A 27,459-nucleotide genomic window follows, 5' to 3' on the forward strand; every position below is an offset into this window, starting at 1 on the left:
AGGATGGATAGATGCAGGGAAGGAGGGGAAAAGGGAGGAGGATCATTGAAGATGTCCAGAAAGGAGGGAGGAGTTTGTAAATTGGAGTTGGGTGGACTAGAGGAGAAATATGAGGAGTTAGGAGGAGCCTCTGGGGATGTGTGCGTTCAACAAAAGTCTGTTATCACCAGTCACTGCACAGTTACACAGAGCACACTGTCTGAATACAGTGAAAATTCAACTTGAAGAAGTTGAAACAAAAGACTCAAAGGAGAAAAGCGTAAAAAACCCAAGACATGCACGACGGCTTTTAATAATTCATGTGCAAAGCATAAATCAAGAAATAGAGAAGTTCAGAATCCGCCGCAGTCACTTTACGAGAAACTGTTTTTTTTCTATACATCTATATATATATAAATGAAAGACATGTTATCGTGAATCTTCGATGCACTGAAGACTATGCAAAAAACGTTGTGGTCTGACCGCACCCAAGCTTAGAAAAAAAACTTGCAGAGACCAAATGACATCATGCATACAAACACCCATTTAAAAATAACACTAATGCAAATGTTGCAAACTTCACTCACCATTTCTCCTCGTCCGAGACGATCGTTGGTCTGAAAGATAAGAGACAGATGTGAGTGATGTTGCTCCTGCACACATAAAAAGCGGCGTTCTCGTGCAGCATCAAGCTCACCTCTTCCTCTTAAGTAGCATTATTCCTTTCTCTTGCACGACTGATTATTAGCTGTGTTTTGGGCCGGTGGAATCTGTAGCGGCTAAGCTTTTTCTGATCCAACTCAAAGCTGACTGTAATGTTGTTGTGTTCAGAGCAGATGCTATTGAACATATTCTTAAAAAAAATGAATAAAAAAAAAGCAACAAAAAAAAGATCAAAAAAGTGAGAGATGCATCAAAAGATGCACCTCTGCTTGTGCTAAAATATAAAAAGATTTGCGAATACTTCAAACTATTGTCTCCAGACTGTCAGAAGGGGCGATCTGCTCTGGCTGCTCTGGCTCACTGTCTGCAAAAGGAATCCAAAAAACGCTCCAACTCAGCGGAAGTGTCTATTTAACCATGTTTTTGTCTGATGCAACATGCAGGCAAGACTGTAGAAATTGGATACTCATGTTTTGTTATGAACATAAAGGGTGGGAGGGGTTTTCCCAAGGATTCCCCCGGCATTATCCAATCAAACGGTGCGGTGGCCTTGTTCTCGTCTGCAGAGAGACCAATGAGGGACAGACGGGGGCGAGGTCACTGTGTTGTGGTCTCGTGAGGAAGGGGGTGCTTCGGGGGTGACTGAGTGCAGGAGTGTGGGAGTATGTCAGAGCGAGGGGGAATAGAGAGATGATTGTCGGGGGTGAATGAATGGAGCGAACTGAATGAAACGTTTGTTGCTACGGCGATAAAGAGCTGACTGTGTGATGGTCAAATAAAAAAAAGAGCCAAAAGCTGAATTAAAGTGTCTTTAATAAAGTCGGCCTTGTGGACTTTCTCTGTCTTCACAACAGACAGCGTGATTAAATCCAGAGGACGAGTGTTTCTTTATCGAGACGCACCTCCTTTTGGTTTGTGTTCACTTCTTCCCCCTCTTCTGACAAGATGAAGTCAGACAGTGTTGTGCCCTCTCCCTGGCCTCTTCTCCCTCTCTGTCTGACTCGCTTCTCGTTGAGGATAACACATTGCAGTTGGCCACGGGGTCAAGGATAGATTAACTTTCCCCTAGATCTCTTGCTTTCTTTCTTTAACTGTGTCCAGGGCAGGAACTACCCAGCCTCTATAACCCCTCTGGCCCTTTCTCTCCCCTTCTCTCTTCCGATGTGTCTCCCCTCCACCCTTCCCTCCTCCCTCCGGTTGGCAGAATGTCAGGGGAGAGCCTTCCTGCCAGCGTGGCACTGCTGACTCCATCTTTTCCTCTTGGCCTCTTCACTTCCTTCGTGCTCAATTGTGCCCTCTTCCAATCATTCGGGCTCTGTCGTCCAGTAGGCTTGATTTTCTCCATCTCCTGCTGTATTTGTCTCTGTGTCTTGTATTACATTGGTTATGTGCATGGCCGATATTGACTGTGCCTACTGTGGAGCCTTGTAGGAAGCCAAGTGCCAACTTTAGAGGGAAGAGATCTGATTTGAAACGGTTTTGACGGCCCAGTCATGGTCCAATTTAAAACATAGAGCAGCATGTTTGGGGAATAGACTATTTTCCGCTGTGCAATCACTGTTTCAAAGTTTTCTTTTAACAATGTTGTCATGACAGCTGTGTTGTTGTTTCCTCATGTGTGGAAATTGCATTTTATTTAATTTTTTCTGTCATCTGTCAAATGGGGCTGGTATTCACAGATTTTAGGGGATGAGAATGCAAACAGAAATGTTCAAAACAGAGTTCCAGCTCCGAGTTTACCTCCTCTGGTTCCAAAGCTCCTAAAACCTTCTGGTAGAAAAGGGCTCTGTTGCTCAACTTTGAGGGAGTCTTGGATTATTTCATGATGTAAAGCAAGTCTTAATTCTATTAACTTCATGTCTGAGAATTTTATTTCTGTTGGTAAGTGTGTGCTTCAAATGCCATACCAGTTAACGTCAGTTGCTTTGGTTTCAGCTCCAGGCACAAAAACATTGAGCAAACGTCATCCAACCCAAAACCCAAATTCAAAAGATTTATATTATATTGTTGTTTGGATTATTGTGTTTCCCCAAATACAAAATTGTTCATCTATTAGCAGTGTATTTGACAGGATTGTAACTAGTGACTGTCACATTTGAATTTGAATCAAACATCCACATATTTATGGTAGTTGCTTATTTTTTTGTATGGATTATTTAACACTGCCGTGAAAAGTAGGGAGGAGCACTCACTGTGTCTCAGACATCTTTTCCAGCAGGTTCTCGGCCACAGACTTCTCCTTCATCTCCATCGGGATGCGGTCGGTGGGATAGTGGTTATCCACATCGATCAGCTCGGCCTCGTTGGGGGTCATACCCATCATCCTCTTCTGCCTGTGCAGCACAAAGGCAAAAATTGGACACATTAATGAAAATAATATCTATCCAGCATAGAATCAAGTGAGCAGACACGTAGATGCGGATGGAGAGTCATAGATATTTGCATCAGCTTTGCACACGAGCAGGTTCTTGGTGCCGTTTGGATAAAAATGTAAATTCTGACAGAGTAAAAGAAAGCAATGCCTTTGATAATGTTAGCATTATGATTAAATTATTGTTATTTGTCAAATTTGAAAATTCAAAGGTAGGTTTCTTTGGGATAAATTCCTCTAATTTAAATTTTAACTCTTTTTTCACAATCCTCTCTCTCGGTCTCTCTCTTTGTCACTCTTTGCCTTGAAATTAAGAATCCTATGCTCTTGTGTCCTGGGTTTCAGATTTCCTGTAAACCACAATTAAAAAGTGCTTTTGCCACTGTGGTATTAATGTTAAGTGAGCCTGCTTGCTAGCTGACTGACTTGCCCATTTTAACATTCATTAACACTCAAAAAGCCGAGTAGAGTTCAGGAGCTTCTCACCTGAAGTCTTCCAGCTGTTTGGCCACCTCGGGCGCCTGCATGCTCTGAACATCCTGAGCGTAGCGTTTCTGGGTTTCCTCGGAGAACAGATCTGGACGAGTTCGGTCTGAGACGAAGCAGACAGGGAGTGAGTGGGAAGACTGATACCGGCAGGGTGACACCGAGTTGAGTTGTGCACATATGGCAAAGGATATATAACAAAGTTTCAACAACGTTAAATAAATATACCAAAGGACAGTGACTTACCCAAGTCAAAGGTTATCGGAGCTGGTACTGACACTCTAAGAACCTGTAGAGTAGAGTAGATACAGAAATAGGAGCATTATATATTTAAAGCAGATATTAGGCATGAACGTTTTTATAACTTGTTTTCGCTTTGTGGGTATTTTTTCTTTGTTTTGTGTGGAATAAAGAAATAAAACAGTGTCGTCTCAAATGATAATGAGCCTTGGAAATGCATGCAGTAGCTAAATAACCCCACAAGGGGTCATTTGAACACTAGAAATACAATTTTACAAAAAGAAAACAGAAAAAACAGATATTCCAAATGGGAGATGCAGAGTTCTGTCACTGACATGAAAACAACCACATGGGCCGACTTAAAGTCAATGGGTTTACAAAAGAGATGGTCTTTAAAAAAAAAAGAGAGAGAGGCCAAGAGAGGATGATTCCTCCTGAAGGGCTTTCCCACGATCCTGACAGGAAGCTGAGGGGTCGGACGAGACAGACCGGGAGATAGAGCTGCACAAGCAGAGGCAGAGAGACGTGGACGAGCTCTGACGAGGACATATGACAGGCCAGGTGTGCAACAGGCAGGAATGAAAAACACAGACAGAGCAAACAGTGCTGACACACACAGCCGGGAACTCACAAACAAACCATGTGCACACAGTGTACTCGTCTCCCTCGAGTCCAACTTATAGACTGAGTACATATGATTCCTACTGATACAACACTGTAGTATCGATATGGCCAATGCTCTTCTTAGATCTTTATATGTTGCATGTCACCGAATGCTAAAAAGTAAGATAAATTCTCTCCAAAGCTGCAACACAACATAATAGATTAATAACTATATCTCAAAAAGTCACAGTGCTCCTTAAAAGAAAAATGGTTATCCCAAATCACTTCCTCTTTGAGTGCATGAAGAAAGCAGCAAAACCATTGACAGACTTAATGATCGGCGTGAGAATAATAGTTTGCTTGTAAGTCCCTGTACGTCCCCCCCTCTATGCCCTCACTATATTCTTTCACACACTCCTGACAAACATAACTACCAGTATTATATCTAAAGTTTACGTTCACATTTTTTTGTTGGGTCAGACTTTCTTTCTAACAGATAGTAGGTGCAGTGTGCTACTTACTGCACCCTTGTCCAAGAAGGTGTTGTAGAACTCCACAAATTGCTTCTTGGTCTCTTTGGCACTGAGGGTCTTGAAGATTTCGGCATGGAGGTAACAGAGCTGAGGGAAGAGACACAGACAGGAATCCAGTGAGTGCTGGGGAATGAGGGAAGTGGGACTGTAGTTCAGCATACACACATTAAATTGAATGGAGTTGACAAAACTATAGGATGAACTGTTATATAAATAATATAATAATTTTAGTTTATAAAAAAAAAATACAATTCACCAGATGCACTTAAAAGTCAACATGCGGACACACATCAACTAATCAATCAGACAAAATGAGGATTTAAATCATACTGAAAATATATGATTAAATAATTGAATGTCATCAGCCAAAATATTGCACAGAACTCAAGTCTCGGTATGTTATTGAAACGCTATAGTAACTTTTCTATGTGTGATCCAAAACTGAAAGCAGCAGACAGAACACGCAGCCACTGACACTGACTTTAGTGTAACACCTTCAGAAAACACTGATGTTGTGATGGAAAAGGAGGAAAAAGGAAAAGAAGGATCAGAGTGATGGAGGGAGGGCGTCGACTCGTGGCTAAAGGAGGTGTAACAGTACCTGGGGCAGGTCACCGAGTCTGCATGCGGAACAAAGGGGAAAGGACAGGCATGCTATATATCAGCACTGATACACATCTAGTCCCACACACACACACACACACACACACACACACACACACACACACACACACACACACACACACACACACACACACACACACACACACACACACACACACACACACACACACACACACACACACACACACACACACACACACACACACACACACACACACACACAAACACACAAACACAAATAGGCTCATAACTTGAAATATACACTCTTGTCTAAACTCATATTAGTGTCATGTGTCCTATACAAACTAGGCTGCAATTCAGGAACAATCTAATCTCTAATGTAATCTAAAGTAATGTTATCATGATTTGGCTTTAATAACTTTAAGTCTATCAGGTGAATTACTGAGTCAAGTTAAGAGGCAAATTACCTGTCATGACATTGTCACCACATTTTCCATTTCATATTCCCAGAACCTGAAGTCTTATATTATTTTATCCGCCCTGGCTGACTGACAAAATAATATTCAAATTCAACTGTTGATTTATTTTCTTTTAAAATCAACTTTTTGATCATTGTTTGACACCTACACATTAGAGTGTGGCCCGTGGCGCACCAAAGAGAAAACACACCGGCCAACCCGAACCCGACAGTCATTTACAGGCAAATGCAGCGTAAAACATGGTATTGATAATCCAGCCAACTTGACCGAACCACATCGACTCTCTACTTCCTACTCACACATAGATAAAAACACACTGGGTCACAGGAGGTGTAATTCTCACCATGGGAGCAGGGTCAAACTGTAGAAACACATGTTGCATGAAGACCAGCAGGTGTACCGGCCGATCCTTCAACTGCTCTATGCTGTTAAAGCGTGAATCCTGGTCCTCCGGCGTCTGAGAGGGGCAGACAGACAGAGGAGGAGAGAGAGAGAGAGAGAGAGAGAGAGAGAGAGAGAATGTGAGGCCAAGACAATGATAATGAGAGATGATAATAAAATGACATTCAGCTGCCATGAGTCGCCGTATTTGATTCACTCACATCGTTCAGATCGTTCTCGAAATCCTCATCTTCGGCCCCGATGATGCTCATGGCTGGGTTAGAGCACTGAGCCCCAAACACACCCTGCCATGGAGGAGGAGAAGAAGAGAGAAAGAGAAAGAAGGAGAAATGGAGCGAGGGAGGAAGAACAGGGCAATTAGCAAACATTATGTGCTTTACTTTGTAATGGCAGCCTATCTCTCTTTGATATCCTGAGCTCCTGCTGATTAAAGTTTGGACAAAGTGAACTTTCCAAGTGAAAAATAACATCAAGAAGGGAAAGAGGGAAAATGTCCCAGCATTCAGTGCGGCCTCATGGAGAGAGTGATGTGTCATATTGCTCATAAGCAGGATCCCATTCATGTGAGCAAACAGGGGCAAAAGGAATATAAAGCCTCGACTGAAAGCTGAAACTGGTCTTTGAATTTGTTATGCTTTATTAAAGAATGTATTTAAACTGTGATTAGAGAATCCACTGGTAAATCGTTACCTCTTTCCAATAAACCTGATTCTCTCCAGGAATAAATTATGAGGCTACTGGGACACTGGTATTAAAACAATTAGAAAAGATGGTACATAATTCTGGGAATTTCATTAGGTGACCTCTGGGTAATGCTGAAGTCCTCTTCCCTGAGGCTGGACTAAATCATTCAGCTCAGGTGTTGAACTCGGGGTGAAAAAAATGAATTAATGAGTAACGTGCAGTGGAAATTCTGTCTGAAGTTTGTCCAAACTTTCGCTCTTCAAAATTATTTGTCAGACGAGGAAAACTCTCCTCAAGCTGCCATGTAAACCCCCCCCCCCCTGCCAGCCCCAGGTCTAACGGATCTGAAATGAAAAAGGTTTATGCCTTTGGAATACACGAATGGGAAGAAAGAACATCGGAACGGGTGACCAACTTATCCCCACCCTTCACACCCCTCGCACCACTTCCCCTACACACATACACACCCAAAAAACACAAACAACACGTTGCCCCTGCATGGAGTCGTCTATTCGCCGCAGACCCAGAGCCGCCACCAGGGAACACCCAAACACACATCACAAAACCCAACAGCTACACCGTACAACATTTACCATTGTCCACTGCTGTGTGTGTGTGTGTGTCTGTGTGTGTGTGTGTGTGTGTGTGTGTGTGTGTGTGTGTGTGTGTGTGTGTGTGTGTGTGTGTGTGTGTGTGTGTGTGTGTGGGTGTGGGTGTGGGTGTGTGTGTGCGTGCGTGTGCAGAAGGGGCAAAGAGCCAAAGAGGTGTGAGGTGACTCAAAGTACTGAGAGGAAAAACTGTCACTGTGGAAATAAAGCCCTGACAAACAGTTATTGAAGAAACCAGGACCTGAGTAATGCTGAAGACTCCTTGAATCCTTGAGCAGTGTTCTCTTACTGTAGTTATAGAGTCAAGGCAAAACACTGAAGGGATTTCTGTTCAGGCCCTGAAAAACAAGAACAACCTGCCTGAGAATATCTGCTCAGCTGAGAATATCTGCTCAGCTGAGAATTATCTCTCTGGTCCTGATTTTAGTTCATTCTGGTCCCTCTTATTCTGTCCAGGGATTTTCAGGCACAATATGTGGGTCCTGTCTGGATTTATTTTTTGTATTGGACTGTTGTCGTCTCATGGGGCTATATTTTGGTAAAGCACATTTTACATATAGGCTGTAAAGCAACTAAGAACACTGATCTAGAAATAAAATAGAGTATATTCTATACCAGTTATACTGAGTTGGCTGAACAGTAGTAAATATTATGACAAAAGGTGACTTTAAATGTACACCATCTATATAAGTTTTTGGGACAATTACACTATTCAAAAGTTCTGATTGGATATGTAGACTTACTTATCAGTTAATAATTGCTATTCAATTTGAAAACAATCTCTAGATAAGACAATTAATGCATTCTATTGTTAATTTTAACATTGGTACATTTTACACCAATTATGATGAATATGTGATGTGTGTGCAGGCCACAGTCACATTCACAAATTACTGGTGGTTAGAGTTTATGAGAAGATGCGACTAAAGGGACTGTGTCCACAACCACAATAGTTTCACACACAGGCTGAGCTGACTGTGAGTTTGTGGGTCTGTATGTGTGTGTGTGTGTGTGTGTGTGTGTGTGTGTGTGTGTGTGTGTGTGTGTGTGTACAGTGGTAAGCAGGAATGCTCTGAGGTCAAGGTAAGTTTTTGTACATAGACCAGAGAGGAACAGAGCTGTTAGTCAGAGAGAGAGACAGACAGAGAGAGAGGAAGGAGAAAGAGAGACAGAGAGAATGTGTTCATTCATGGATTCATGGTCATACCCAGTGGGCTGCAGGGTTGAGAAAGGCCAGTGAGAGAGCAACATGCGTAGGAGGGGTTAGCTAAACAGAGAGAGACAGCACTGTCAGGGCTGTGAACGCACATCTGTATGTACACAAACACACACACACCGAACACCTTACCAAAGTGTCCAACGCCACCAACAATTATGTCACCATGACAACCACAGCTACGACTGGCTACCGCTGCCAAAGCAGATACGGCTAAGTCCTGGTGGAAAGATAAAATGCTTTCACTGTTACGACTCAGGTTTTAATGACGTGAACCAGCCTCAGCTCTGTAGAAACTCATAGACTGTAAGCAACAATGAATCATGTGACGGCTCCCCAAAAGTGTTCTGATCCTACCCTGGTGGCTGGGTACAGTATTGGTGTTAAATACTCCACCTCCTGCATGTTAGTGGATGGGACATGGTCAAAACAAAAATAAAATGTTCTTAGTTATCTCCTGTTATTTAAGGTGATTCATCTCTCACTGATGTTTGTTCGAGTGCATTTTTCTTCCGGAAGGTTATTTGATGCAATAAAAAAGGGGATTAACAGTCATGAATGGCGGTCGGGACTAACTCGTGATCGATTGAGTGCATGCATCAGCGGAGCCTCGCTACCATGGCTACTATTTATGGTTTGGCCTTTCAGATTATCCCGGAGCACAAGCTCAAAGTCTTGTTTTGTCCGAGCTACAGAACAAAGTCCAAATTGTTCAATTTACTATGAAGTAACACCAAGGAAATCAGTGATGAGACACATTTTAAAAACCTGGAAGAATTTAATAATTGGCATTTTAGATTGAAAATGTATCAATTATTGCTTAGCTGTGAAATAGGTGGTTTTCTGATTATCTAATCGTGTCAGCTCTAAAAGTGAGTGTGCCAACTGTGAATGATTTCTGTTCCTCCTGAGTTAGCTGCCGTCAGTTATGATGTGAAGCAGAACATGCTTCTGAGACCTTGAGGAAAGCAGACTCCTTTTCAAAACACTGCTGCTCCTCCTGCGCCGCGATCGCAGCCTCCTCGTTACAGGAGATGCTGAAGCCAATCCCCTGTTATTGTTATGACTCGGTTGATATCGGAGAAACTGTAATGCGCGTTCATACTCTGAGATATAAATTGAAGCAGGCAGGAGGGAAGCTAATTGCGGTGGGGAGGCAGAGAAGGTCAGCGCCACTCTGAAATTCAGAGAGCACGGGATAGTGGAGGGCGGCAGCAGCAGTGGGAGCCTCCTCTGCCCAGGAAGAGCCGAGCGGTGCATTCCAGCATATGGCACGGTGCAGACAACAGATGGAGACAGTCTGTGAGTTGCAGCAGTAACCAGACTCTCTTCCCTTCACCTTAATTAGCACATGATCGCTGGCTTAAGCTCCAAACTATCAGGGTCCATCCGGGCTGATTTAGACGCGGTCGAGGGGGGGGAAGAAAACACTACAAGTAGATAGTGTTTGTGCGGAAAGTCACATAAGTGCCTAGATCAGCTCCTGAGAGTAGGCAGCTGCCCCCCACCCACAACCCACCAACGCCCATCCCACCATCGCTGCCCCCTCCCATCACATTCCAGGACTAACTAAGTGTCAGGTGGCATCAATCTGATGATAGCCATCAAGCGTACGTGCCTTTGTGTGTGTGTGTGGGTTAAGACTGAGCACGTAAGTGGGAGGGGGCCATTCCTATGTGATTGTGGGGAGCTGCCGGTGAACGTATGTGTGTAATGTGTGTGTGTGTGTGTGTGTGTGTGTGTGTTCTATGACAACTGGTCTTTACAACAGCATTCCTCTTCATCCCTGACCAGGCCTGAGGTCTAATACTACGCATCTGAAAATACCCAGACACCTGTTTCCTCATTCAAACGCAGTAGCAGCACAGTTTAGCATTTCATATTTCCACCAGGTTACACACCGCAGCCTAATAACAACTCAGTCACTGTTTACACCAGCTCGTGCAAAAAGCCCACGTCCTTTTTGAAACCGTTAAGTCGTTGTTTAGTGCGACCTCACCCCCCAGTGGGCATCTTCAGGGTCCATGCCGCAATCGGAGGTGACCACACGTGTCGCTCCTGTAATGATGATATGATGGTGACTGTCAGAGGAGAATGTGGTAAGTTTGGTGCAGCTGGATCAGGTCAGGTGAAGGTCAGGCGTATTCATCAGGTGCTTCTCTGTGATAGTCGACCTACAATATGTTTGAGTTCATCATCAACAGTGAGGATTCCTTCAGTTTAATGGCTCAGGATAAGGGTTATAGAGACTGATGCACTTCTAGTATTAGACCTGCACACATGTGAATCCAAGGAGGCTGCACAGTGACAAACAATACAAGATTTGACCCAGCAGTTTTCCAGACAACAAACCCCAATCGTCACATGATCACATGGTCTGAGCCGCACTCACCTCTACTGCCAGGAGACCAGCTCAGAGTTAATACCAGTGTTACACAATCCTGCTTATTTACATATAACACAGTTTCAATTCCAAGGGAAATAACCAAGTGAATGAAGACCTTAAGACTTCCTGAACACCTTGTTATGCACGAGTGTTCTCATGTACATGATGACATCATTGTTGGGTGTGGTTACAGGTGCATTCAGCACAGTTCAGACGTCAACAGTCAGCAATTCTTGGTGTTGTTGGAGGTGAAACAGGCCTGAAATGATTCACTCTTTCAATTTAAATGTTTAATTAAATTCAATCATTTTTTAAATAAAAATAAAAATAACATAACTTATAATCTAAAAGGTGCAATAATCTCCAATTAGAAAAACATTAAATATTCCTCTATTTGTCCAACTATGGTCTAATTTGCATGTTGAGATATTCAGATTATAGAATTAACACTGATGTGCAGCAATATCCAAACAATTTGCCACAAGATTCACTGTCAGTGGTCTCTCCAACGGAAAAGACCTTGTCCTTTAGGAAATTACATGCAGCTGACCCCCCAAAAAAGAAAAATAATAATGACAGCTAAGGCTATACACACTCAGTTGTCAGTTCATTAACATGCTAATACAACAATTCTGCAGTAAGTCTATTACGGTTGTTAATAAGGAGTTATAGAAACTGTTTTTGGGAAGTGCTGATTCAATATGATTTTTTTTAAAGATGTGGTTTGTGGTGCTGTTGAACAGTACTGCATTTTACAGGGAGGGGCTCCCATTGTTTAATCTGCACTGGTTGCTATAGTAGAAAAAAAATTCTACATAATTCAATAAGAATCAGCAAAATGACCCAAATGTTGAATCAAGACCTCTCTAATACATTTTTAAACTACACTCAGTACAGAGCATACACCTCCTCCAAGGCCCATCAGTCCCCTCAGATTCAATTAAGCTGCACCAAATTGCAAACACTCATTGATATCAGTTCCCTAAATGTGCTGGATTTTTGAAGATCAACTAATTATTCAATGTCACAAAGAGAGTGATCTAAACACATTTTCGGGACCACGTCCTGATCTGGATTTGCACCAATGGGTTCTCCCCTGACTCAATCTGCAAATCCATACCGTAGAATTTGTATAATCTTGCTTACAAACAAAAAAACACAAGTTCCCTAATAGTGGAGTTAACAACAAGTGAACTTTATAAGCTCCATAAAGGCAGAAAATTAGAGCTTCATTCATTCACAATTACTAGATGCACCTGGCTACAGAAGCTATTGTGTGAGCGCTCTTCTTACACCCAGTCACAATAAGCCGTGTCCTGTCCTCTGTATTCTATGAGGGCAGCACCCGAAAATAGCACAGCAGCTAATGGCTGTTGCTTGCTGTGTTTGCACTGCTGTTTATCTGGTTCGCTCATCAGGCCTCAGCCTCATTAGCAGTGACTGGGGGGGATTCCTACCAGCCGCTGCTCCCCCAGCTGCTGCTCCCTGAGGCGCCTGAGCAAAGAAGAAGAAGGGGAAAAAAAACTGGGGGAGCGGAAGGTGGCAAATGGACAGGCACACAGACAGGAAGTGGGTGTAATTTCCTCAGGAAGCTATCAGAGCCATTTCCTGTATATGACCTATCAGATAAAAAGAGGGAGGGGGAAAGAGAAAGTGAGGCAAAGGCACAGGAGTGAAAAAAGGTGAAAGAGTAAGAGCACGCAAGTGTTTCTGTAAGACATGTTCTTTTAAGATCAAACACACTTCCTGTGCAACTTATCTACGGGTTTGCATGGGAGCCAGAAAAGGAAGTGACTGCAAAGCGTGAACGAAACCCGGTGTCGAACAAATGCGGAACATGAGTTCACGACAGATCAGTGAGAGCAGGAGAGGATGGGGTGTGACTGCAGGGTTTGCAGATATCTGCATTTTGATGACATGTTTGATTCCCAAATAGATGTTGGAACAATAAATAAAAAACTTTCCTTGAACTACATTAATTGCACAGATATAAATGTAACTTCTAAAAAAATATTTTTGTCAATGTCTTCACAAAATTTCCAAATGTTTCATCATCCTGATTATTTTCTGTGTGTGACTTTTCCATAAGCTACACTGCGATCATAAACGTGGACTAGTAAACATGACCGAGGCTGCAAGCACTGGCCTAAATGAACCCTATAGACTAAACAGAGGGGGGAAAAACCAAGACGCTTAGTGAAGGAGGAGGAGGGGAAAATTAAAAGAGCGGGCTCACTGCAGCAGGAAATGAAGAACAAGGCAGCAACAGTGGAAAGAAAGAAAAAAAAAACAGGCGATGGAAAAAGAGTGAGAGACTCTGCAAAGTCTAACAAGCACATAAGCATCCAAAGTGTGTCCGAGCACTGAGCTTCACCCGAGAGCCTACGTCTGCTACGTCTAACACAACACACACAAACAGGCTGATGCTGAATCAATGCTTTCAACCTTGACCAAATGGTTTGGGCTGCAGCAGGATGGTTTACCAGTGAGCGAGCACCTCAGTGAAAACACACGTATGAGGAATCGACTGAGGAGTGCGTACGTGGGTGCTTGGTGTTAACAGGCTCATGTTGGATTCAGCTCGAGACAAGAACATGTTGAGAAAAAGCCTGGATTTCAAACTGGGAATGAAGAGTTAATAGTATCCCACATGGGTATGGGTATGTAACTGAGGGTCTAATGAAAGATGCCATTGAGTTGCACTTTGGAAAGTGATGTAATCCAGTGTTTTGGCACGTGACCCATACTAGTGACTGAAAGCCAGGACACGTCAACCACTGCTGCTTCACTTTTGGCCATGTTTTAAAATCTGTCTCTTCCTGGTGCACAAGTTTATTAAAAGTACAACACCAAGGCTACTTCCAGACTACAAGGTTTTAGTTGCTACGTTTAAGTCTGACATCCACACTGTGGCCAGGGCTGCAATTTTCTGTCTGAACCCGATCGAGCCAGAGAGAAAACTACCTCATTCTGACCTGAGCTCGACAAATATTCTGTTTTTTTGTATACGAATCAAACGCTGAGCACACTTTTTTCTTCAATCACAGGCACAGGCAATGTAGGACAAAAAATGAGACAGCCCAGCCAATGTGACCGAAAACAACACAAACCCGAATATCATTTACATATTCAACACTACTTCTGAGCTTCAAGTTCCTAAAACAGGGAACTTTGTAAACACTGCTTACCTAGTTTTTATTTTTAAAAAGTGTCAACGGCCAAAAGCGCTTGGTAACGATGACACAGTCGCCCACATCGCTTCCTGATTTGGTTTCATCAGCCGCGACTTGACGACCAGTGTTTGAATCCAAAACACTGCGAACACTTCACGAATGACCCTTTGAAAAGTATCAGCTCAAAACAGAAAAGAACAAGCATCTTGTCAACAGATTATAAATAAAACTTTGATCGACTCAAAAGAGATAAGAGGTCTTGACGTTACAATGTGACTGATTGTCTGCCTGATAATTCAATCAGACCAAAGAGCAAAAAAACTGCCAGTGCTTCTTTTACAGAGAACAAATACTGTGTATACCAGGAATCTAGTCCCTTTACCGACTGTCAGAAAACAGAACAGGCCGGGGTTCGCTGTGAGATAACGATGATAGCGAACCACAACAAAGTACACAAAGGAAGTGGCTTCAGTGCGATTGGCGGTTCTGAAGTAAAGGTATAAAACTATGCTCTCCTCCTCTTTTTCACCTCTACATCCCCACTTCTTTCTGTATATTTCATCCCCATACATCCAGTATTTCTTTCTCTCCTTGTGTCTTTTAACCTCCCTCCTTCTTCTTCTCCTCCACCTTCAGCCTAAAATAAAGCAGTCCGTTGTACAATCGCTCCGAGACAGCCGGTGCATTCATGGCCGGCAGACAAGGGCCAATTATGTTATTTAACGACCATTACGTAGCGGCTAAAATAAGATTATGGCCAACACAGCCGGGAAAACAGAGGCCGGCCCTTTCATTGCTACACAGGATCCTAACCCGCTACAAGTCTAAAGAGGAACCACACTGTTAAATCCTGCTGGATCTTCTGACTTCACAAGAGTTTGACTTGCACCATTGTCGCATCACCTGAGAGTTCCACTGTAATAACCTTTTCTTGATATGATTTTATTTGGAAACAAGAATCGTTGACCTTCTCTTGATGTGATTTAGGTTGAGCAGACTTTGCTCCCAGATGTTCTTTTATGATGCTGAAGAGCCCCATCCTCTCCCCCTTTCCGAAAAATCCAAGTGTAAGCCTCCCCAAGCGTCTTTTAAGATTTTAATGGAGATGTGAAACCAGGTATCCCAAGCTACTGCTCAGTCTCCTCCCTTCCTCATGTACACAGTCAAGCATAGTGACGGAGGTGTAACACACCTTCTCTTCATTTTCTCGCTTTCCCTTGGAGCCAAAGTAAACTTCTCTCTCCTGCTCTGACAAGCTGCCAACCCCCAACTCAAACCCACCCCCCACCCATCCTCCTACTCTCCTCATGTCCCCATATAGAGGTCACTGGCTTCATGGAAACATTTGATAGGCTGGGGCCAATCGACTGGCATGGATTGGCAGTTCAGAGTAAACCTCTAGCTTGGCCTAACTGCTTCCATGTGTGTGTGAGTGTGTGAAGTGCAGTGTTTGCACAGGCCAAACACAGAAACCTCTGACCAGCATTTGTGACAATAACTGCTCCTCATTCATTCCTAATTACGTTTGCGTGTCCCGAGTTCATTTGCATCTTAAATACAAAGCAATACAAAATAAGAGCTGAAATACCCTGGCACATGCTGGAATAGTTCTGGAGGGAATCGAGACTGGCGAGAATCAAAGCTTGGGCTAACATTGCCAAGAATGCCTTTGTACTTGCACACAAGCACACCTTGGTTCATGATGCTAACTTCATGCCAACGCTGTGCGATCCAGATATGCAACATTCTCTCCATTTTTTCTCAGGACAGATTAATAGGGCTTAAAGGGATACGTCAATATTTATTCAAGACTGTTCTCTGTAAGGATCATAATGAGCACAATGTTTGAACCCCAATTTGAATGCATGTGGACAATGAAATGACTGATGAATATGAAAGATAAAGGCATAAAACAGAGCTGAGAACTCTTGAAGAGTCTGTAGCTAAAAGATTAGAGGTTAAAGGAGAACTCTATTTGATCTAACACTTCTGGAACTCAAAATACAGTTTTTTAACAAAGTAGAACCAGAGGTGTTGTGTTGTGTAATTCAAAGCTGGTGCTGGACAGTCAGACCAACATTACATTTCAACATGCAGCTGATTCATAACTTTGAACATGATCTCAAGACTAAAACACATTTTTTTTTATTTCAAACTTAATTTATATTACAATTGAGCAAGAATTATATAAAGAGCCGAGCCGAAAGCTGACATCATTATAGATTGAGAACTAGAATAGCACTCAGAAGAGATTTTCATCAAGCCACAGCAAAATCGCAGACACTGTCCTCAAATATGCCTGATATTTGTCATCAATAATCCATGAATGATTCCCTGAGAAATTCTTGAGAACTATCAAAGCTCCTCTCTTTAACGATGTGTGAAAAACATTCCTGCATTCACCGCACAATTTAACGGTTTCAGTCTTGGGTCATGTCCCAACCCGTTCAGATTTCCTTGGCATCAGTTGGGTAGTTTTTGAATAATCCTATTAAAACAACAACCGCATTACGGGTTATCAGCAACATTTAGCTAAATGGAGCCTCTTTGTCAAATGTAATTGTCTATTGAATATTGAACATAGTCTAGTCAGAGGTGGCTGACTACCTGGAGTCTGGGAGGGGAGACATACCTGGAGACAAATAACCTTTCCAGAGTCATAGCAGCTAATAGCCAGATATCATCTTTTCTGAAAAAAAGTATATAATGCGTAAACTCTACCAGCGGAAACTAGACAAGTTGTGTAGCATATAAAGAAAACTGTTCACATTGGTATCAGTCAAAATGACAATGGAAATAACAAGTTATTGTGCAAATGCTAATGTGCCATTATAATGTATCTGTACAGTCACTAGACTCCTTACAATATCACCCCTACAAGAATCCTATGTGGTTAATAAAGGTCTGAGTGCTCACATTAACTGTTCTCAGACATGACCTGCGGGTAAAATCCAGAGAATTGGCTACGGAGTTTACCCGTAGTTTGACTTTCACACATGCACAACGCAGCCAGAAGTTTCTGCACAGAAACTCACAACGGCAACAAATTTGCGTCCTTCAGGCGAGAGATGGAGCAGCCGGGTGCAGCAGACAGAGGCAGGAAGTGACATATTAACTACGTTGCAGAGATCACTGGTGTATGCTCTCATCACCACAAAATCTCTGTTGGTATCTTCTACATGTGTGTCTCCACTTTTTCACCGGCTGATATTCATTTTCTTTTGGTTTGTTTCTTTCCATTTTTGCGTAAGTGTTATAACCCCCCACTCAAATTTCTACGGTCTTTATACTAGGGGGGCAGGTGGAGAAAGTCTGCAGAAACTACGGAGTCTCTCACTCTGACTTTTGCGTTCACACATGCTTCTCCTCTGGAGAAAACACAGAGTATCTGCAGAGTTCAGTGCATGACTGAAATCAGCAATACAGTCAGCACACTGTCTGCACACACTGTAAGACTGGAGGACCTTTCACCCCACAACACCCACAATCTTTCACTCCTCAAAAGTAAACATCTATGAAGTCGTGTCTCGCTTTTTCCACTCTGACCCTCAAATGAAAGAGCTCATTCTCTGTTTTCTGCCTGGCTCACACACATCAGCTTGCCAGTCGTCCCTCTGACTCACACTTGGACAGATGGATGTAACTCTTTCCACTTTCTAGCTTTTTTTCAGAGAGTGCTGCAGCACACGTATATACAGCTCTCGAACAGAATCCTCATATCAAGGCCCGGTCCAGACCTGGTATTAACATTAATCTTGGATGATCTGATCTCAAGTAGACTACAGCTGTGAAGACAAACTGCAGGTGTGAAAGTACAACTGAGGACTCATTTGAGATGCGATCCCTCAGACGACTTTCAGAGGTGGTCTGGGGACAAGTGTGGCCCCATTTGTTGACTAGCGGGAACAAGTATGAATCCTACACCACACTGAAGAACCGCTTACTAACAGCTGATGTCCTCTGGCTCCCTACAAGTTCATAAAGAACTAACAAACTCACGACTGAACAAGGATGTACAAATGTATTTGCATATCAATTTGGGGAAATGAGATCTCATTACTGAAGTGCAGTGAAATGTGTTCACTCAGATGAAATTCCAATGCCAAGTGGGAACTGTCACACAGACTTGTGATCATGAGCCTTGATAAAGCTAGGTATGCACAGGGCCACAGTGAGAGGGAGAGTGAATAAACAAAGCATGACAACAAGCATTTTGGTCCTAAAGGGATCACTATGTTCCGGGGTAATGTCCCCACTGCACATGCATGACTCATTTCACTCACACCTTTCTGTGAGAAGGAAGCTTGGTCTAGTTTGAGTCCAGAGTACTAAGCAGAGATGAGTGACAGCAGAGAGATGACAGATTGATTGGCAGGTTAAAACACCGAGCTCTTTGTGTTAAGACAAAATACCTGTGAGCTGGTGCTTGGCGGTATACCAGCTCATCCAGTATACCGGTATAAAACTCTTGCACGATATAAATGTTTTACATACCGCCAGAATGTAGCATAGCTGTGTCGACTGCTGTAATGTTTCAATAGGCAGCGCATTATGTCATTGATTAGACATCCTTATCCCATTCCCAGCCCACAGGTGTGCCCCTAGGCCTTGGCTGGGCCCCTTCTCTTAGTGATATAAACCATTTATTTTCTGTCCAATTATTACCCTCTGTCATTGCTCGTCGTATCATTGCTATGCTGATGACACCCAACTATACCTGTCATTCCTGCCATTTTATCCCACGCTGTTAGTGTGAATCTGTGCTCATCTCTCTGACATGTGCATGGATGAGGAAACACCACCTTCAGCTAAACCTCCCTACAACTAAACACTTGTCATGCCGACCAACCAGTCTCTCCAGCATGACATCAATTACAACATTCACTCTTCATCCCATGCAAATGTGGCCCTGCTGTGCCTTGAAGGCCTTACCTGACTCGGCATTCCACCCAGCTTGGTACAGAGCAAATTATCTCTGAGCTCAACTACGGTACTGCCCTTCAGACAGGTGTCACTTCAGACACTGTTAAACACATACAGATGTTGAGGAGCGTCTGGTCTCAAATCAGCCAAAAAAGGGCACATGCTCCTCGACTGCTGAGCAACATGCATATAGGCTGCAGAATCAAATTCAAGTCAGTTCTGCTTTCCTACAGAGAGTCAGTTTGGCTTTCCTCTGGATCCCATCTACATGGCTAATTCGCACAGTAGAGCCACACCTGATCAATAGCCCTTGTCTCTTACAGGTGCGAATGAATAATTAAAAACAATTTCAGCTAACCCTAACACTTAACTTTAGTTAAAATATTTAATTTGGAAAATGCAGCACTGTTAACGTTATTGGCATATCCACTTATTTCAGCAGTTCTGTTTTATCTATGTTGCAGTTTGCAAAATTAAAATTGTTTACATTCTGCAATGGAGCATACAGAAGTCTATAGGAATTAAAGCCTCCATTATGTGCTGTGCATGGGAAAGTATAATGCTGTACTCCTGACGGACGAACAAGCCACTACAATTCCATCTAAAGGGCAGAGCATGTGATATACAGTGGAATTTGCCAGAAGCAAAATAAAATACTGTGTTGATACCATCCAGAACTTCTGAGCTGCAAAATTAAATTTAAAATCACTGTCATGTGTACAGGCTGAGGCCAAAAGAGTAAATGGTTTGCATGTACAACAAATGGACTGAAATTAACTCATGAAAACAATCATCAATGTTTTGTCTAACTCGGTCGGTTCATTCAAGGGCAGAACAAGTCGCTGCAAATCAGTGCTGTTGGAGTCTGATACATTCTTAAAGGGGTATTCCACCAATTACACACATGTGGGTCAGTCTACTCCTGATGGAAAACAGTTTTTTAAAGTGTCGTCTGTGGCTCTGGAGGAAACATCTCCCAGGCCTGAGAAAACACTGATGGCGTCCTGGTGATGTCATCAGGGTTAACTCTCGTCTTGGGCTCAGAGACACATTTATAACAGGAAACCTGCTGTGAGTGTGAGGGGGGGGGGGGGGGGGGGGCGGGATTTAAAGATGTGGGCATTCACCGGGACAGGAGAGGACACTATTCAGCAGCATTAAGGGAAATGTAGGATCAGCTGTAGTTGCAGCTTTATCCATATCACCTATGTCTGGATATGTCAGCTGCTTTGATTTTGACTATTCTTTTTAAAAACTCTCTCTTGCAGGGTGACTAACTTTATTGAACTTTACTATTAAATTAATTATGGTGCAATATACCTAATATTGTGAATGATATGGCCTCTGTACTGTACTGTTTCTTAAATCCCTCTTACTGTACTCACAAATACTCCTCAATGGAACAAACATGTGCTAGGTGCTGTTTTCTGATGCAAGTCATCACATCTCATTGGTGCAACAATTACAGTTATGAGACATCACGTCTGAGACACATAATGCAAAACTACAATAATCCCTTTCTGTGTTCCACGTTTAAACTTAGAGCTGGCGGCAGAGTAAACTGATAAAGACTGAGTGAGTGCATGAGGGAGTTATTAAAGTCTCAGCATTTGTAAGTGTCATGTCAAACTGTCGGGACTGTCTGAAAATGGCCGACTCCAGTGTGTTTTGGTATTGTAATGTCTGTTTATACGGTTGACTGTTGTGCAAAACGGGTTTCTGACCTCAGTGTGATTTACATAAACTACCGAGCAAAAGCGTTCTAGAGATAAAATAACCAGAAGGAAATGTGTGTTTGAGGTGAAACCGGTTGACGATCCAGTAAATACAAAACAATTCAAAGTTCTTCATCACACTGATGCAAAAATCCTGCTAACTGATTTACAACAGGAGCAGTAAGTTACCAACAACAACCACAGATATTAAAGGAATAGAATAGTGTACAGCAAAACATCTTAGCCAACAAATCTCTATTGCTTCACAGTACATTTTAGAGCTGCATTTTAGAATATAGGACAAGAGGGAGACTATCCCTTATACGTTTGAAGGTCTTCTGCACAAATTAAGTTTCCAACTACCAGTAGATGTTAGCAGGTGTTAGCAGTTAACAGTGGGTGTTAGGGACATAAGTTCAGTTGTGCACATTTGCATCCTCAAGTGTTTTGGCCTTGTGTTCAACGATACAGGTCGAACTTGAGGGGAAAAAACACAATTTAAATTTCTGATTAATCTGCAGGTTGTTTTTCATAAATATGTCAATTCAATGTTTGGTCTCTCAACTTCAGAAAATAGAGTAAATCTTAATCCCAGTGGCAGTTTGTCACATCTCACACTTCACAGATCACTTGTTGTTAGAGGTGTTGTTGCCTCATCACCTTTCTCTGCACGCTCACACACAGACACACACATGCACAGACACAGACACACACTGAGCTCATCCAGCAGGAATCAGTAGATTTCCCTGTAAACCGCTGGAGAGAAGATGAACAGCCCAGTCCAGTCTGTCTCTCATTATCTGCCGTCAATCTAACTGCGCCCACAGAGGAATACCTGGGCTTCTTTTAAAGTTCAATCCTGACTTCAGTAAATTATTAGCTTGCTTTTAACCCAGCTCCAGGACCTTAGGATACCTCCTGGCTGTTCCACCGCGGGTGCCATTATCTGTCACTCCAGCTGTTAGGCATCTCTATCGCTATCAACGACTGTTTCACCTCGCTGTGGCACCAACCGAGTTTATCAGCCCCCCCTCTGAGGGACAGTGGACGCGGGGGTTTTCGTAGGCCTGTGACAACGGAGAGGGTGAGAGACCGGGAGGGAGAGAGGAAGCGGCACAGCAACTCAGATTAAATAGCCAACATTCCTTTAAAAAGGGAGAGAAGTTAGCCTTTGGGCTCGAGACAAGCCTGCACTTGCAAAAACGTGGGGAGAGAGAGAGAGAGAGAGAGAGAGAGAGAGAGAGAGAGAGAGAGAGATGACAAGTGCAGCGCTCTGTAGTCTAGCAGAGCGGAACAGGAAGTGGCAGGGCCTGCTTCACGTGGGGGGGGCCTCTGGGGTGCAGCAGCAGCTGGCTGCGACCGCGTCACACTCTCCACCAAAAAAAACCTGCCACTTGCATTGCCCTTCACAAACACACCCCCCCCCCCACACCACCCTGTATAATAATTAATATCTGTAACCATAAGTATTATGAATCACTGTTGGTCACGAGACAAACGTGCAACCTGGGTAGAGATAACGTTGTTCTTTGAGGATTAACGAATAAAAACATGGCCGCACCGTCCCAGGCCTCCCGCGTTATAGGTTAATGAGATGCTGAACTGGATACACAGTAGCTCCTCCCTCATCCTGCACAGGCGATGTCCTCTATTTCACGAGGCACAAAATCATCATCATGGATAATCGATGGTAATGCAGACGCTAATTATGAACGCTGTCTACACTGAGCCCACCCCCCAGGTCTATATTTTCTATATGGGGTGATGAGAGAGAGTGGCAGGGGGCGGATGCAGGGGTGGGGCCGGCTGGAATCTGATTGGCCCTTAAAGTGCCCTTGTCCTGTCACTGGGGTGTGGGGTTTTTGATGTCACTTTCTAACAACACAATGACATGTATGATGCATTTCTGAAGATTACTTATTTCCAAGCTTTTTTGAAGTAAACAATGAACAATTTTCACAATATTATCGATGAGTTAACAGAAAATAAGGAATGACTTCACTGTAAACGTCACTGAAGCAGGGACACAGACACAGATTTGGCCCCTCTTTGTAAACTGTGGCCCCTATATGACCCCTGATTTAGACTAAATCCTTCATCCACCACTGGAGAAAGGTACAGAGAGAGAGAGAGAGAGAGAGGACGGACTGCAGGAGGATTATTGTAAGGATGAGCAATAAAACAATACAATACAAGTTCTATTTAAATGAGATACAACACAGATTTGTAAATGTTTATCTTAAGAAATAACAATGTGACATTTATTGTGATGATTATTGATGTTGTTGAATCACATAAAGCACTTTTAACAGTGCAATATTCTGTCTGTGCACAACAATTTCCACTGCAAACCCCTGTATGTATTGTGTTTACACTGTATATTATTTGTGTGTCTTATATTTCCTTGCGTTTGTGTTGCAATCTTGTCCTAATTTCTAGTATTTAACTGCCCTCTTAGCTGCAGGATCTTCTTATCTTATCTCAAAGTGCTCGATCTTGATATAACTGGAGCCCTAAACTGTGACCTCCTTTCAAGTCCTGCAAAAACAATGGAGTGAGAGGGAAACAGAAGAGTGGATCACCTGTTCAAAAGAACCATTGTTTCAAATGAAAAGCAGCAAGAATAAAAGGGGGATATTAAAGAATTAAATGTATAATCAGCAGCTCCACACTCTTTATCAGTATTTCCTCTTGTGAGAGAAACTCTGCTCACAAAGCTCCTGCAGCGAAGGTAAAAAAACAAACTTTCACAAGGTCACCGACAGAAACTCAATTCCCACCACAGACAACTCTGCGTCAACTCGGGTCGGGAATAAGAAAAAGTGATTTGAAGTTTGGTGATGGGACCAAAACGAGGTCGTTAAAAAAAATGAATATAGGATATGCGGGATACCTGAGGCTGTGACTCCTGACTCGGAACTTGAGCTTCCCTACATGCGGACTCACAGGGAACTCTCCACAGAAGCTACTTGGAGAAGTTGAGTTTGTTTTTAAAAAAGTCTGGTTCTTATTCGAGGAGGCCGAGTGTGTTCGAGCCCCCCCCCCCCCCCCCTCCTGTCTGTCTGTCTGCCGCACGGAGCCACTTCTCTCGGTTTTAAACCAACAACCTCCTCCACTTTTTAAAAAAACACACCGAACCGAACCGAACCGGAACAGATCCCTGAAAGTTGTTGTGCAGGAGGACGAACACAAAGCCCCGGGTACTCACCGTGAGACGAAGGAGAAAAGCACCAGGCGGAGAGGACTGTTTGGTTTCCTGTCCCGAGAGCTGCCGTGTGTCAGCGGAGGGCGGCTGGTCGGTGGGGGGGGCGGGGGGGGAGAGAGAGGGGAGGGGGGGACGTTGTACGCGGAAGTACACAGAGAGAAAAAGAAGGCGACGAACAGGAAGGTAACACACGATTTAAGGTTTTTAATAATGAGCCAACAGTGTGTAAGAAAAGATGTCATCACTTTGAATAATATGAGTTGTTGTTTGTGTGTTTTTTTCAAGCTTGATTGTGAGTTTGTGAGGGGTTGTTTCCGCACTGTGTCACACTCTAACTCGTCCCCCCCCCGCTGAACATTTTAAGTATTTACGTGATTTATGTTAAGTATGTGAGTTTTGATTACGTTGATTAGCATTTGAACACTTTTCACCTAGAATATCACACTTGTTTTAAATGTATCTATTGTTTTTTTCCTACATAGTTTCTCCAGTTTAATTTAATTTTAGCTTAAGTGACCAAAACTGCACAATATTTATTCCTAAATTATTTTGTTCCTACACAAACATGCCATTATTTTAGTTTTCTGTTCCTCCTGCTCTGCAGCTTCAATCTGATTATAAATAGCTTTAATCATGTTATGTCTATTGGTTTAAATGTCTGTATTATTATTATTATTATTATTATTATTATTAATGTGGTTATTGTTGTTATCATTGTCATCATCATCATCATCATTGTGATGGTTTTAAGCATTATTTTTATTATATCCTCATCATCATTATTATAATTGTTGTTGTTTAAGAGTTTCATATTGTTCGTTGTATCTATTGTATCTATGTTTTAAGCACTTTGTTCCTTGTGTTGAAAAGTGCTGTATAAGTAAAGTTAAAATCCATTTCACACCCTGTGTTGTGGAGGCAGAGTGCAGAGGTGACAGCTGTTTAAACAACACAAAGAACATGCGTGTGTCGTGAAATCAAGGCTTGTGTTTGCAGAGTGAATTTCTCAAACCAGACTTCCACCCCAGTCTGGGCTCTCGCTGCTTCTCCTCCGGGTGTCATGCGCCCCCCTGTGGAGAAATACTGACACGACCTGCAGGGCCCTTTCCCTTCTCTCGTCTAATTCGATCTGTGGTATCAAACATGACCCAGAGGAAAGAAAAACGGGTCCAGTAAAAGCTTTATATCGTCATGACTCAGCTTTGGCTTCAACAGAATAAAGTCTGAGTTTCACATTTCATTCTTGACCTCGTAATAGAAGGAGCTCAGGTCGATTTTGAGCTTTTAACACCGAATGACTCTCAGGTCTTATTGTCTATAGAGACTCAAAACCAGGTCTGTCTGGTCCCAACTTTCTACTTTGGATGTTGCAAGAATAAAACCCTATTGTACCTTCTACTTTTGTTTATCTCCTTTAAATTCAGGTGTGTAGCTAACCTTATGAACAACTTAAAATTATAAAAAACACCTTATAGACTTACAAATGTTTATAAGACACATATGTCAGGTTAATAAAAATTCTGTTCTGTGTTTGAATCGTCTTTTTCATTGTTCAAAACCCAGAGTCCTACCGAGTTTGTATCTCGACAGTGTTTATGCATTAAAATACATTTGTGTTTGTGTGGCTGTGCCATTTTTACCCTAACAACAAACTGCAGTATGATGTGGACCCCATAGAGCCCCACACGCCCCCCCTCCCACAATCCACATGACGTAAAGGACTCATCAGACCAGGCCACCTGCTTCCATTGCTCCCGTCATGTTCCAGGGGTCAGCATGAGCACGCAGCGTCACACGCAGGAAGCAGCAAAGCACTCTGAGTTCTGACAGCTTCCAGTCATGTTCAGGGTTCCAGGGTTTCAGGGTTTTTTGGCTGCAGCAGTTCTTCGTGACCAGACCTCACTCTCCACATGAATTTATGAGCCTTGTGCGCCCATGACCCTCCTCTACTAACCACTGCACACCAGTCAGTTATAATCTGACCCTCGTCCTAGTCGCTCAGATCCAAGACGTGACTTTGTTCTCCAATAACAGGCAACTCACTCGCTGTTTAATATATTGACTTCACCTTTTAGTGTTTTTTTCTCAGACTGGAGCCCAATAGTAACAAGCAACACCTCGCATCAGTCTACAACATTTCTTATTGAAAAGTTTACATTCTCTCTGATGTTCTGATTATTGGATTATAGCATATGAGTGTTTGCTGAATAGTTCTTATTTAATTTAAACCAAAACATTAAAATTATTCTTATTTTTGTCCAAACTTTTCTGTATCGTATCAATGGCTGAGAACAAATACAGACCTTAAACCTAGAAAACAATAAGTGATACACACCAATTATAGAACAACATGAGGAGTTATCATAATTTTATTATCAATTTATAAATTGAATTATAACGTAAATTAGTTCCACTGGTTGTAAAGATTTTTACTTATGGCATCGTGTTTGAAATGCATGTGTGCTCTGTTTTTAATCTACATATTCACATACACAATAATTCAGCCTAAGGAAATATATATGATAATGTTATTAGTCTGAATTAATTCTATTAATACTTTGGTTGATCTGATTAAGTGGAAACAATTTATTTTAACAGAAATCCATATCAATGTTCTATAATTAAATCAAATGTCTCAGTTTTAATTTGACTAATTATTCACAGTGTATTTACATCATCAGCTGCTAAACATTTTCTGTTTTTCCAATTATAATATAAGAAAATAATATCAGCAGGTACCCCTGAATTATATATATTATATTTTACTAACCAAGTGATAAAATAAATGTACTATGGTGTCCAGCAGAATATTATCAGAGTCTGTTCTCTGGTATAAAAAGCTCTGTGTCTGACAGCGTGATGAAAAAGCTGCGGTGAAGTTTATAGATGATGACAGAGATTTGATGGAAGAGTCACGGCACCGTTCATTTCTCGCCGTGACACAGTGAATCAGTTCAACAAGCTCACGGCCAACAACAGTCCACTATCCAGAATAATGTTTATTGCTTTTGAAGATATGAATCTTTTTCTTCTTTTTTGCACTTTCAATTTTTCCTCTTTACAGTAAAACAAAGAGAGATGACGGGTCAAACCACTGCATTGTCATTGTTGGATGTGTACACAGACATACACACACAAAGGAAACAGTATTTACAGCTGTTGGTCAGTGTCGTCCACGTGGAGGTGACGCGAGGTCTTTCCTGTAACA

General features: G+C 42.4%; 1 protein-coding gene across 2 annotated transcripts in view; it reads right to left on the reverse strand.

Moving 5' to 3' along the window:
• Positions 1–24,340, reverse strand: part of arhgef1b (Rho guanine nucleotide exchange factor (GEF) 1b) — a 39,911-nt gene extending 15,571 nt beyond the window's left edge. The window contains exons 1-8 of one of the 2 annotated variants that reach the window (XM_061081912.1): positions 24,255–24,340; positions 6,542–6,625; positions 6,283–6,396; positions 4,864–4,962; positions 3,746–3,788; positions 3,500–3,605; positions 2,835–2,975; positions 567–596 (exon numbers count right to left, since the gene is read on the reverse strand). In XM_061081912.1, coding sequence (XP_060937895.1) covers positions 567–596; positions 2,835–2,975; positions 3,500–3,605; positions 3,746–3,788; positions 4,864–4,962; positions 6,283–6,396; positions 6,542–6,592 — 584 coding nt within the window. In that variant the 5' untranslated portion in view covers positions 6,593–6,625; positions 24,255–24,340. The remainder of the gene's footprint in view (positions 1–566; positions 597–2,834; positions 2,976–3,499; positions 3,606–3,745; positions 3,789–4,863; positions 4,963–6,282; positions 6,397–6,541; positions 6,626–24,254) is intronic. The other variant, XM_061081911.1, reaches the window with a different exon arrangement.
• Between the last annotated feature and the right edge of the window lie 3,119 nt (positions 24,341–27,459).

This window comes from Limanda limanda, chromosome 11, assembly GCF_963576545.1.
Source record: "Limanda limanda chromosome 11, fLimLim1.1, whole genome shotgun sequence".
In the NCBI taxonomy this organism is placed as follows: Eukaryota; Metazoa; Chordata; class Actinopteri; order Pleuronectiformes; family Pleuronectidae; genus Limanda; species Limanda limanda.